The 14,224-nt window shown below is 41.0% G+C and overlaps 1 protein-coding gene across 1 annotated transcript; it reads left to right on the top strand.

The window, feature by feature from the left end:
- The first annotated feature begins 5,742 nt into the window (after positions 1-5,742).
- On the top strand, positions 5,743-8,318 carry htr1b (5-hydroxytryptamine (serotonin) receptor 1B). Its single transcript, XM_056767403.1, has one exon. It carries the CDS (start codon positions 6,136-6,138, stop codon positions 7,300-7,302), a length of 1,167 nt encoding a protein of 388 aa, XP_056623381.1. The 5' UTR covers positions 5,743-6,135; the 3' UTR covers positions 7,303-8,318.
- The last annotated feature ends 5,906 nt before the right edge of the window (positions 8,319-14,224 follow it).

Here is a 14,224-nt window from a genome sequence, read left to right on the forward strand (position 1 = left end):
CCTACGGTTCGCCTTTGAGGGGCGGGCATATCAGTACAGAGTCCTACCTTTCGGACTGCCCCTGTCTCCACAGGTCTTCACGAAGATCATGGAAGCCGCCCTTTCTCCCCTTGGGGAAAAAGGTATGCGGGTACTAAACTATCTCGACGACTGGCTTATCTTGGCCTCGTGAGATCTGTTGCTCCGCCATCTAGATCGATTGGGATTTCAGGTCAACAGAGAAAAGAGCAAACTCTCCCCAGTGCAGGGCGTCCTCTTTCTCGGTAGTGAACTAAACTCTGTCACCATGACGAGTCAGTGTTGAACTGCCTGGAAGACTTCAGGCAATCGGCGGTCCCCCTGAAATAATTTCAGAGGCTCCTCGGACACAAGTCGAGTTCCGAGGACAGCGTAGCACACCGGCAGCAGGCGCATGGTGATGACGCCCTTCTGTCGACGCACTCTAACCCCTTGGTCTTCTATGACCTTTCTCCGAGCAGGGATTCCCCTCGGGCAGGTTACGAGGCACGTCGTGGTGACGACAGACGCCTCACTGCAGGGGTTGGGTGCAGTGTGCAGCGGGCACGCAGTAGCGGGCGCTGGACAGGCCCCCGTCTGCGCTGGCATATCAATTGCCTAGAGTTGTGGGCTGTGCTGCTTGTGCTGAGAAGGCTACGGCCTCTAGTGCAGGGCCAGCAAGTGCTGTCCGCCTGGACAGCACGACACCTGAAGCGTACTGCCAAAGCGTACGCTCACGGCAGCTAACTTGACTTGCCCGACGCCTCCTCCTGTGGAGTCAGCAGGTGATCCGCTCCCTGCAGGCCACACATACCCCACGAAAAGATCCTGAGTTGGCTACTCCCCCTTTATGGCAGAGACCATCACCCAGGTTAGGGCCCCATCTTCTAGGTGGTAACACGCCTCTAGACGGCGCCTCTTCTCGTCCTGGTGTCTCTCACAATGAGAAAGACCCACTGAGGTGCTCAATCAAGATTGTGTTTTCCTTCTTACGAGACTGGAGACTAACATCTCCCCTCTACACTGAAAGTGTATGTTGTCGCTATCGCCACTCATCACGACTCAGTTGATTGAAAGTTTATAGAGCAACACGACCTGGTCACCAGGTTCCTAAGGGGCGCAAGAGGGCGGAATCCGCCTCACCTCCACTCCATACCCTCTTGGGACACTAACATGGGTCCAAGAGCCCCTCGGAGGTTCCGATCTTCCTCACCTGACGAGTAAGACGGCCCTCCTGTTGGCGCTCGCTTCCTTCAAGAGGGTAGGGTACCTCTAAGCATTCTCTGTGTCCCCGGATTGCCTTAAATTCGGCCCTGGCAAACTCTCACATTATCTTGAGACCCAGGCCTGGATACGTGCCCAAAGTTCCCACTTCTCCCTTCCGGGACCAAGTGGTGGACTTGCAGGCACTCCCCATCAGGGAGGAAGACCCAACCCCATCCGTGTTGTGTCCTGGACCGCACGTGGAGATTCAATAGCTCTGACCAGCTCATTGTCTGTGTTGGAGGACAGCAGAAGGGGAAGGCTGTCTCCAAGCAGAGGCTGGCGCACTGGGTCGTGGATGCCGTTAAGACGGCATTCCGATCTCAGAATCTCCCATGCCCACTGGCAGTGAGGGCTTACTCCACACGGGGTTTAGCCACCTCCTGGGCACTGGCCAGAAGCGCCTCTCTAGCAGACATCTGTAGAGCTGCGGGTTGGGCTACGCCCAAACACCTTCGCAAGGGTTAACAACCTTCGCGTAAACCCGGTGTCAGCCCACGTCCTGCATGGCGACATGTAGGACTGGCATCCGGGGGCATCCGGGGGGGTTTATGCCTGCGAAAGCACCCAACCAAGAGGTTGGGTCAGTGTGCTATCTACCTTTTTTCTTACCCAAACACATGGCTAAGAAACTGGTACCTCACCAACCTTCCTTCTTACCCAAACACTGGTTAAAAACAGGCATTCCATCCATCACTAAGCAAGCAACCCCTGGAGGTTGGCTGGGCAGAGCAGCCTTCCCCCTTAGGCCGGGAAACCATATGACCTATCACAGATGACTCTACCCGGACCTAGTGCTATCGGACGCTGTAACACCCCCTTCGTGGGCTGTTCCGTCTGATGTATTCTCATGAGAATGGTTCCCACTCTTGGTAACCCATGAGCTTCCCCAGGTGGACCTCGACCTCGCGTTTAACTACTCAGTCCGCACGTTCCATGCGTTCTCCTTCAAGGACGAGACCATACCTATATCCATCATATACCTCCCCACGGGTAGGAGGTGGCCTCTGCAGCGCATCCCTGATTAAGGAAGTTGTGCTCACCCGGTGTAAACCCGAGCCGGACGGCCTCTCGCCAGCAGAGAGCTAAGGCCCCATCTGTGAAAGGTTACCGGTCAGGGCTGTACCCATCTTTTTCCTAGAAAGCTCTGGAACCCCCCGACCACCACGCTGGAAGGTTACAGTTTTGCGAAAGCTTCGAGCTGACACGCCCAGGCCTGTTACCGTCGCTACGCTAGAGATTGTGACGCAATACAGTGTTGTGGCGATTTCCATAGGTAACCCCATCTGTCGTTCTCGACACAACGTCGAGAGACCGACAGAAAGGGAACGTCTTGGTTACGTACGTACCTCAGTTCCCTGATGGAGGGAACGAGACGTTGTGTCCCTTATGCCAGAAACGCGTATCGTATTCTGCTGCAGTCGCGAGAGGCTCTCAGGCTCTTCAGAACAAGTGGTAAATTAATGCTGCACGCCGGCTTCGTTTTATAACGGACATCCGGGGGCGGAGACCGGCATGCAAGTTTCATTCGCCAAATCTTCATTGGCCTTTTCTATAGTAGTCAGAGTTAATTGGTTCCCAAGGGCGATCCCCATCTGTCGTTCTCGACACAACGTCTCGTTCCCTCCATCAGGGAACTGAGGTTACATACGTAACCAAGACGTTGGACTTCTTAACAAATATCTGCTCTGTTCACCTTCAATGTACTTTCTAGATGATATCACTGCCACATATAGACCTTGCGGTATGACAACAGGCAAGTTGTCAACGGCTACAAGCCTAAAATTACATAGTGTGTAACATTACAGCGTCTATACGAATTTGAATCAATAGAAAAAAAATCTGTTTTATTGCAAAGTACATGACATTTGACTACAGGGGATAGAGGTTCGGTGGCAGGTGGCGTAATCTGTTTTATTGTAAAAGTGTCAAAGCCAGAAATTTTTATATACTGAAGAAAGAAACTAAAAGCATTAAAGGAATAGATCACTCAAAAATTTAAATTATTTCATTTACTCACCCTTAGGTCGTTCCGAAGCTTTATGACATTGTTTTTCTGCAAAACACAAAAGATATTTTAACGAACGATATAAACCAAACAACATTGACAACCATTGATTTCCATTGTATGGACTCAAAGCCAGTGAGACATTTCTAAAAACATAAAAAAGTTGTATACTTTACTCAAAAATTATAAAAGTATAAACACATTTTTGAGAGAAATATCCCTTTAACAAGGAATGAGTCTAGTGACCTAAAAAAATCTAATTGGATCAGATGTTAAAGTGCATGTCAATGATTTATTTTTTAACTCGGATCATGTATACTTCTGTGACCTTGGAAAAACTAGGTTTGTGATATACAAACATCTGTTATATTTTCTAGGCACAAGACTCATACGTTTATGCATGGAATTTCACAAATCTTTAAAGTTGTTATCTTGATTGAACAACAACTGTTCAATTCTTCAAGCCTACTATTACATCTATAGCAGGCTGGCAGATGAATTATATTTTTTTACAATGGTAGAACAAAAGTTGAGGGGTGTGTGAAGAGGGAACGTCAAAGATGTTTGGGAAAAACATATATTTACAAAGAGAATACAAAAAGTTTTTACTCAATTCTGTTTGAAAATCTGTCCAAGGAAGAACACAAAGGTATAATTCATATTCAGATAGCCTGATACACAAGGGCTGGAGATCTGGGCCCAACCTTCACACCACTCCTGAATATCCCATAAATACATAAGCAATCCACAACTCACTTGAGTTTAAACTATGCCTTATATAATATGACCTTCAGGAGCGTAGTTTCAATAGGCAATGAGGTAGAGACTCTTTGGCATCTCCACGATGCTCATATTTTATATTCAATGACTCCACAAGAGAAGATGTAATTGTGTTAACCAGCGATGAGAAATGACTAGTGGCACTGGTTATTACAATAAGAGCAAGGGAAAGTAGTTTACATCATCCAAAAGCCTTTTCAAAAAACTATTTTATTCAGTTACCGAGCATTTTTTGCAAAAGTACAGCTATTTCCTGTGATTTACGGTATTTGATTTCTATAAAACATCAGAAATCTTCAAAACAGCCTCAACGTTGGACATTTAAGTACTGTAAAATATGAAGTGATATCCTGATGGGGATATGTAACGGGGTTGCTGTGATGACAAATCCTCAGAAACACGGACCAACTCCATTTTGTGAAGTGGGCCATAAAGCTTTCCATTACATCTGGAACATTCTATAAGAAACTGAGTGCTTATAACCTGTCATGTGATCACTTGGAAACTCTTTTTCATCTGTTCTTTCAAATGTATTTGCCTTGTGACAGCCTGGCTATTCTTGCACATAAATATGAATAGATTTTTTTATTTTTTGACCCATCAGTTAGTAAGAGCTTATTTAGTTGGTTTGATGAATACATGTTTAAACAGCTCTCCTCTTTTCACTATCTACGTGCAAACATTACATAAGACAATCGTCACCTCTGTTTTATAGTCCTATACACTTAACTCAGACGTTAAAAGATCGCTTTCTCAAATGACGGTCAGTTACAGCCTTGTCATATGAGAGTAAAGTGTGTGTATCAAATGATGAAAAAACAATTACATACATCCACGAGAAATGAACAAAAGAAGAGGGCATTCGCCAGGACAGAGGATGACAACAAACTCTATTGACAAAAGTGCTCAATACATTATAATTCACTTTACTGCACTCCTGCTTACTCAGTGATTATATAATGAAGGTCAAGCAATTGTTAAGGTTACAGTTGGGCTGTAAAGGAAATTTGTGATGACAGACAGATCTTTTCAGATACCACATGGCAGGGTGACTGGAGATTTAATAGTTTCAATGTATAGCTTATTTTCAAGCTGATTGTATTATCAGTTAAAATTATCGGAACAGTAAAACCCATTTAGAAGACTTTAGTTTTCAGAAATTGATTTGTGTGCTTGTTGTCCGTCTGGTCTGATCTGATTGAATTGACAAATGTTCGCAGGTGTGCATAACAACTTCAAGATCAATACTGAGATCTAGAAAATGAAAGACATTGACTGTGGCTTCTGAACTCCACGATCAGAAACAAATATAGCCACTGACTGTATGTTTTTACATGCTTTAAAAAGATATCAGGAGCTGTTACTCTGGTGCAGCAAAATCCATCTGAAAACAAATACAGAGCGTTAAAACTGATTAAGAAATGACTACTCTCATCATCAATGTTGTAAACTGTGCAAAAAAAGACATGTAAAGATAAACAAAATCCACGTTCTATGGAATAAAACAAAAGCATACCTTTTTGGAATAATATAGGTCACAAAATATAGCTACATTGTTTACCTTTTTAATTAAGTGAAATAATAAGAACTGGGCAGCACTAAGACCCAGAGGCTGGCATCATCTCCCAAACTAGAAGATCGTGGTTATCAAAGCTGCAACTTTTGCATCAGAGCCCTATAAAAAGCAAGGACCCTGCACCCGCCTTTCAGTGAAACCTATGAAAAATTGCCGTCGCTAGCGGGCAAAGTATCCACCTTTAAAGATGAGTCGTTTGTGAAAGTGAAGCCAGATTATCACTGAAGAGTGATGGAAGATATAGCCTATTTTCTTATACAACTTCTTGGATTCTTAATTTTGTTTGGCAACTATTACGTTGTTTGAAGATGAATGCGATTTTTTTATTTTATTCTTGAAGACGTTTGAGAAATACAATGAAACGGAAAGATACCTCTGCATACAGCAAACCATTGAGGAGCGTCGGTCTGGAAGTGACAGAGATCATGAAGCGGAGAAAATTCGGCATTTTTAAAATGAACTCTATAGGCAGAGATATACGACACTGAACGGAGAAAATATAGGCTAACATATGTCTTCTGGCATGGAGCGCAACGGTCACTTCAAGCCAACACCTGCACATTTCGACCCGGTATTAAACAGTTCGACCAGCACCGGCGCTAATGTGACTTTAATACCTAAAATTGACGAAGACGATTCAAGTTTTGCTTTCCAAGTCACGTTAGCGTTAGTTCTCTGCGTTTTAACTCTCGCCACAATATTAAGCAATGCGTTCGTCATCGCGACTATTTCCCAATCGAGGAAGCTCCAGACACCGGCGAACTTCTTGATCGCGTCCCTGGCGGTCACGGACCTTTTGGTGTCGGTGCTCGTGATGCCTATTTGCGCGCTTTACACGGTCACTCACGAGTGGACGCTCGGGCAGATTATTTGCGACATTTGGCTGTCCTCAGATATAACCTGTTGCACGGCGTCTATTCTTCACCTGTGCGTAATTGCTTTGGATCGATACTGGGCTATAACGGACGCGGTCGAGTATGCCAAGAAACGTACCCAAGCGCGCGCCGCGGGGATGGTGGCGACCGCGTGGATCATCGCCATCTCCATCTCTCTGCCACCTTTTTTCTGGCGACAGGTGAAGGCGGGGGAACTGACCATCTGCACGGTGAACACAGACCACATCTTTTACACCGTCTACTCCACATTTGGTGCTTTCTACATCCCCACGCTGCTGCTCATCGCGTTGTACGGGAGGATATACGTGGAGGCGCGGAAGCGCATCTTGAAACAGTCCCCCAAGAAAGCGGGTAAAAGACTCACTTCGGCGCACTTAATCACGAATTCACCAGCATCGGTGGCTTCGACTTCTCCCTTACATTGTGGACGGCAAGATCTTTGCTCTGACACCGGCTCCATGAGCAGTGACAATCAGGTCAGAGTAACTATATCTGACTCACTTCTGGAGAAAAAGAGAATTTCGGCTGCGAGGGAGAGGAAAGCCACTAAAACGTTGGGCATTATATTAGGAGCCTATATTGTTTGCTGGCTGCCGTTTTTCATCTACGCGCTGCTGGTTCCTCTCTGTCCATCCTGTGGGTTTTCTACAGAACTCTTTGACTTTTTCACATGGCTTGGTTACCTCAACTCATTGATCAACCCAATAATATACACCATGTCGAATGATGACTTTAAAAAAGCTTTTCACAAACTCATAAGGTTTAGATGTTGCAGACGTTAGGACGATAGAGACAAAATAAGTTTATTGGCCTCGTTTGTAGATGCATAAGCGAAACGTCATTCAATGACTTTGGATTTCGTTAGTGGCAGGTTGGCGATAAATAATAACGCCAAATTGTGTAAAAATCAGCCTTGTCTTTATTTCTTATCATATGTGCAATTAATCTGAAATAACATAGTCATTGACCAGAGTTGCTTATCAAAAATTGAATAAATAAGTTGGGCAATCAATTTTGCTTGTGTTTAAATTCAGTTACGTTCTTTCAGTCTTATATGCATTATTAAACACCACCAATATTTGCACCACTCCCAGCAGAGCATGGCCACCTTAATTTGGTTTCTTAAAAAGCCCAATCATAAATGAAATATATAATTATAAATAACCTATTTAACATAAAAATATACACAGTATTGCATCTGTATTTTGGTTGCTATTATGTTCTCAGTGTTGCAAATGATGGTGTTTTTTGATGATGAGATGAGCTAACAGTGCTAATGTATATTATGGATACATTTGTACACAGGTCAATACTCTGTTCAGCAGCAGTAAATAAAAGTTCAAGTACCCTGAGCCTCTGGCCAAGTAAACTGACCGACATTAAGTTTTGGGCATGCATAATTTGCGCAAAGTCTAAATAGATGCACCTTCTGCTCCATGCACTCATAAGTCATTCAGCACTATCTGTCACTTGGCAGCATGAGAGCTCATTGAGTAACTGAGAATGACACGTTTATCACAGGAGGTGAGTTATACGTCAAAGATGCACCGAACAAAGGGTTGAGATATCGACTTCTCGTGCCCATATGGAGTTGACATCCACAGACGCAAAATAAATACCAGGACAGAATCACTGCAAAGTCACAGCACTGCAAAATCATTTCATATTTCAATTTAGTTTTCCACAATAAGCCAGAATGCGTCAACCCTGTCTTTTTATGTTTAATTCAGTCATTGTAAACCTTTATTTAGCTATTATCCCCTTTAGATATTTTTATAAAAAATGTGCAAGAACTGTACACGGATATTACAAAATGATGACCTCACTTTTTCAGACACTTTAATGTCTGGTAAATGAATGTGTTAAGAGATTGTATATTAACAGTTTAACAGCAGCGAAGCAAAATGAACTCTGAAAAAAATATGTTTTTGGAACAGACGTGATCAAAGGATTAGTAGAAACATATTGGTCTCTTTGAGTTCTGATTGATGCATCTTATAGACGTATTAGTACAAAAATGAATAAAACAATAAGCTTTCTTTTGGAGAGGTATTACAATCATTTACCTGTTGGTAATGAAAGTTTTCCTTTCCTCAAATGACAAGAAACTTGATTAAGTGTAGGTTCATATTTAATATGCAAAAAAAAGACATTTCTTTCTAAAGCTTTGGTTGTTGATTATTGTTTTTCTTTAATATTTTAATTTAGTTCAAATTAAAGAAATTGGTTTTGGTTTAAGTAGTGACTCATTTAAAATAAAGTTTGCTGAAGAGTTTTATTCCATCCATATCCTTAATGTCCTCTGTGGATGAAACATCAATCATAAGCAAGCACAGAGACACTCATTTGCAGGCGTATGATTACCACATGACTTTGATAACATATGACCTTGGCATAATGATCGAGATAAAAAGCATTCGGGCATGGATTCTATGCATGGTCGACACACATGTAGCCTTATTCAAATTCACACTAATTATTGGAAAAAAGTCCTTGTTCAATGGAATTATATTTGAATGTTTATTGTAACTGTGTTTAGCTTCATTGCACCTTGACCTTCATTAGACTCAGGTTTTCAAGGGTATCAATTGTGGGAGGTAGTCTTCCATGTCTGATGAATGAACACCAACTGCTCCTTCCCAATTCGAACGCATGTCAGACTGCCATACAATTACAGTTAACCTTAATTGTAACAAATGGACCATATGTTTGATTCTATGTTTTATCATGCTTTTAATGATGCTGTTTAATGATCTATTCCAGCATTCTCACATAACACATCATATCGTCCAAATGAGTAAACCGTTCCAATTTATTACCGGTGATGTGAGTTTATCATTACTAGATGGCTCAGGCAAAAAATAAAAACAGTTCGACCGAAAAGGAACATTCTGTCATAATTTACTCAACATCATGTGGGTTTAAAGCCTTATGGTGTTAGGCCTTATAGATAAGAGACTTTGGACTGTAAAACAAGAAAGAGAACATAAAATGTGTCTTCTGAAGACATAAGACAACTTTGGAGAGAAGAAGACTGTTTTAATCTGATACTTTTCGTTCCTGTTTGCTTGCATTCAAATATGGCACCCCAAGACATGTCGGAGTTTGATATCGATGAACACATTTTTTATTTCAGTCAAACCAGTTGAATTTAAGACATCACACAAAGCTAAAAAAAATATTTTTGAAACTCGACAACTCCTATCCCATTTCAATGCATGAAAAAGAACAGCCAGAACATTGTGTCAAACATCTCATTCTGGTTCTTAACAAAAAACGATTTTGCTTTTATGCTTCAACTATTCCTTTAAATCATTACACTCTTCATATCTCCTGCTAGCTCATGATTTTTGCCTGATTAATTTAGGAAACACACAGAGCTCAACCAAAGCTACAGATGGTAATGTCTTCATGCCAATCACACATCTGTCTTTTTCAGTCATTAATAAATATCGCATTTTCTCTGCATTTTAATCATTCGACATTGTTCAACATCTATGCTGTATGCAGCGAGACGTTTAGTTCAAAGATGGTGTTGGATAGGTTATGCCATTGAAAAATGTGAACCGTCACCTGTTCCCCTAGTGAGTGACTCACTGTGCCTGCACTTTTTTGTGCCTTTAGCCTTGTGAACACACAATCCTGAAACACCCATTGTGTATACACAGACACTGAAATTGTTCCAATAAAAAATACAAGGAAAGGCGAGATAATAATAACGCAAGAAAGCCTGTATTTTTTCAAATGCCATTCCTTGAGATTGACAGATCACTATGTTTACTTTGTTGGAGCCGCGTATTACGAGTTTAATACCGCACTAAGCTTTTAAACTTATTTATTTACTCCTCAGGGTGTTTTTGTTCACAACATCCTGGGATTACTATTTTAACAAAAGGATATTATTTTGTGAACTATATTGAGTTGTTCGAAATTAAGTCTTTTTGTCAGGAAACATTAAGGTATTTGCCTTATAATGACTTTACCAGAGGCCAGCATTGATCCATTATATTTTAACAAGGTCCTTGCAGCAATCATCAGCACAGAAAATGTCAAGACAAAACAACATTAAGTTTGATCTAAATTCTCTCTTAAAGTCAGATGAATCAGACCTCTCTGACAGAGGTCTTCGTCTTGCCGTCTGACATTCTTACGCTTTCGAGAAGGGAAACCGCTCGCTAACACTGGCAGCTTTGAAGTGACACTTCGTGAATGCCATGCTTTTCAAGCACTTCTAATGATAATTCCACTTTTAAAGATTCTGTAGCATGTTTCTTATCTTCCTCAAGGGTATTTTGACATTTGGAATGGCACAATCTTTTCTCAAAGGAGCAGAGACTTTGCAAATAAAGTGTTATATAATTTTGCTAGAGTCTAGCCTGTCTGCTGCTTCACATTTATAGTGATTATAAAGCCATTTTGTCTAAATTGGCAAATTAGTGCTTTCCTAGAGAACGTCATACATTCATTGCAGTTGATTAGCATCATTGTTGCACAATACAGCGAGATGAAAATGCTGATGATATTTGCTGGGACAAATTGTACATGCAGAAAGTAAACAATGTTTAGAGCTGAAGTGAGTAATTTCAGTCCTATCAGCAGCAACAAAACAGCAATGCGAAAACAATGAGGTTAGGTTTAGAGACAAGGCTTAGCTTAAGCCAGGACTATTCCTTAGTTAAATTAATATATTTAAGACAATTGTATTAAAAAGCCATATAAAATAACATTAATGGTGTGCATCTTTAAACAAAACAATAGGACAGACATATTATTAGATATGTCAAGGTTTTTTCAGTTAAGACAGCTCTAATATTCATTTTTGTCTGGGACTAGTATTAAGCCTTGTGTGTAAAACCGGGCATGAGTCCTTAAAACACTTGTTTGGTCTTCCATTGGTTGGACAAACAGGTGACTCGCCCTATTGATTGACCCAAGGTTGTTATTATCGGACTGGTTACGCTCAAAATTATTGATAAAGAGTCAGAATAACTTTAGAATTTCAGGGAAATCCATATACAAATTGCTTGCTTGTTTTTGATTTGAATATTAAACAGGGAAAGGAGATTCTCACGAAATCTTGTCTTTCAAGTTGTCAAACAAGATTTTTTTAAAAGATACTTGCATCAAATTGCTCTTTTAGGCATTAAAAAAGAAAGTCTGTCATGTTTAAGCACACTCATTTCAAAACTCCATGTCGTTTGTATTTTCATAGAGAATTATACATTTATTTAATTATGGAAACCTATCCATTACGATAATGATAACCAATATTGCCGTGTAAAGAGTTCGACAAGAGAATATTTATTTTTTCACTTCGTTTTTTACCTAGTACCCATTAGCAACGTACTGGCAGATGTGTTACTTCAAACAAAATCAAGCTTAATGTAAAGATCTTTGTGCACGTGTGTGTGTGACTGTGTTAACAGTCCTTTAAAAAGGAAAATATCACTCATTGACACTTCTTTGTCCATTATTATTTAATTTTTATTAAGCATAAATTTTCTGTCAAGAACATCTAGTTTTTTCATGATAATAATATTTTACTCTATTTAAATTAAACTATATCATGTACTCAGACATAGCTGGACTCTTTACGGTAATGAGATTTTCAGTAGAAAATGCTTTTTAATATACTTTTTACTGAATTTTATGTTCTATATTTAAAATCATTACTGACATGATGTTTCAATGGTTTTGTTTAAATTGTTTGTGTAAGAAAAAAAAGTTGAGCACAACTTGACTTTACATTAAACCTTAAATTGTTCATTATAAACATTTACGTATAAAATCCTTATAATCATATGATAATCCTTACTGACGGTTTGGATATGTCAGCAGTAACGTTTCAAGTGTCTGTGCGTCACTGCAGAGCAAAGACACTTGATAACGTGACTGACATAACTGAGTGGAATTTAAGTGTATCTCCCAGTACTTCAATTAGTAGCACAAAACACTTCAATTGTTGATTTTTATATTGTTACATTTTCTCCCTCCATACAGTACATACACATATAAATGTGCATCCCTTCTTGTTCTACAAAGTACGGATGAGAGCAAATCTTGCTGATTAAAGTTAAAGCAAAAGATGGTTACTGATGTAAATAAAATATTATCTAGCCGTGACACATGGTAGAAAAGCTGATGGCAAATTGTGCATTGGTATAAAGAAACAATGGTGCTCCTTTTGCAAAACGACGCCTGTCTGTTGCGATCTTGATTGAAAAAAAGAGAACCATTTTTCAGGGTCATTTACAGTATTACATAAATCCACAAAATAAAAATGTCTATTCTTTCATCATATCATAGGAAAAATGTACCCTAATATATCACAATACTTCTAAAAGCTTTTTCAAATGATGTCCAAAGGAATATTCTATATGTGACCTCGCAGCCTGTACTCACAGATCAGGAAACCAGCTTGATTTCATTTACATCCGTAACTGCACCACAGAATAAAATTCAAGTCACACCTCTTCACATTTCTGACCACTTCTTCATCACTTTTAACATGCTCCTTCCTACACTTCCTGCACTACACCAACACCAGCACCCATTTATTTTAGATGGAACCTTTGCTCTCACTCTCCCCTAGCACCCTCTCTGCTAAAGTGACATCCTCTTTCCCTCAAACTTTCCATCCCTGGATGCCGACACTGCCACCGACACCTTATGCTCAACACTTATATCTTGTCTAGATAACCTTTGTCCTCTGTCCTCCAGACCAACTCGCGGCACCCCCTCCTCCCCCTGGCTATTTGACATCCTCCGTGAACAACGTACACTCAGGGCTGCTGGAAGTTAATGGTACAAGACCAAGAATCCTGCTGATCTAAGGGACAACCAGTCACTACTCTCCTCTTTCTCTGCTAGTGTTATCATAGCTAAAACATCTTTCTTGACCACCAAGGTGAGCAATGCACCTAACACGCGACAGCTTTTGAAGACATTTAACTCTCTTCTTTGCCCACCTCCTCCTCAGCCCACTTCATCTTTGACTGCGGAAGACAGAAAACATCATCCATCAGCAAACAATTCTCAGCACCTCAGACCTCGGTTCACACCACCCTCACTTCTAACATTGAACCCACCTCTTTCACCCCACTGACTGACACTGATGTCACCAGACTTCTCTCCAGCCACCCCATCACCTTTCCCCTTGACCCAATCCCCTCCCATCTTCTTCAGGGCATTCCAAACACACTCAAAGCTGCACTCACACACATCATTCCAAACCTCCGTAGCTTTGACCCGCCAGCTTGGCAAGCGGGTCTGTGTTAAACGACGTAATGGCTGCAGGACCGGATGGCTGCTTGCCGAAGCTGGATTATCTTACCCTGTTGCAAGTCTTGTCTATGGTGTATTATGTGTATCTGTTTTTCTCTCCATTTCCCTCATGTTTGCTGTATTCTTCTTCTTAAATCCATTTCGTTACACTGTACTTGTTATATGTGTAATGACAATAAATTGAATCCAATCCAATCCAATCATCAACACCTCCCTGCTCATCGGCATTTTTCCATCCACATTCAACAGGTCCAGGTCACTCTCCTACTGAATAAACCCACATTAGACCCCTCTATTCCCAGAACTGTCTCTCTCCTTCCATTTATTGCAAAAACACTTAAAAAGGGCCGCGTTCAACCAGGTATCTTGCTCACTATCCCAGAACAAACTACTGGATGACAAGCAGTCTGGCTTCAAAAC

The sequence above is a fragment of the Triplophysa dalaica genome, chromosome 15 (genome assembly GCF_015846415.1).
Source record: "Triplophysa dalaica isolate WHDGS20190420 chromosome 15, ASM1584641v1, whole genome shotgun sequence".
In the NCBI taxonomy this organism is placed as follows: Eukaryota; Metazoa; Chordata; class Actinopteri; order Cypriniformes; family Nemacheilidae; genus Triplophysa; species Triplophysa dalaica.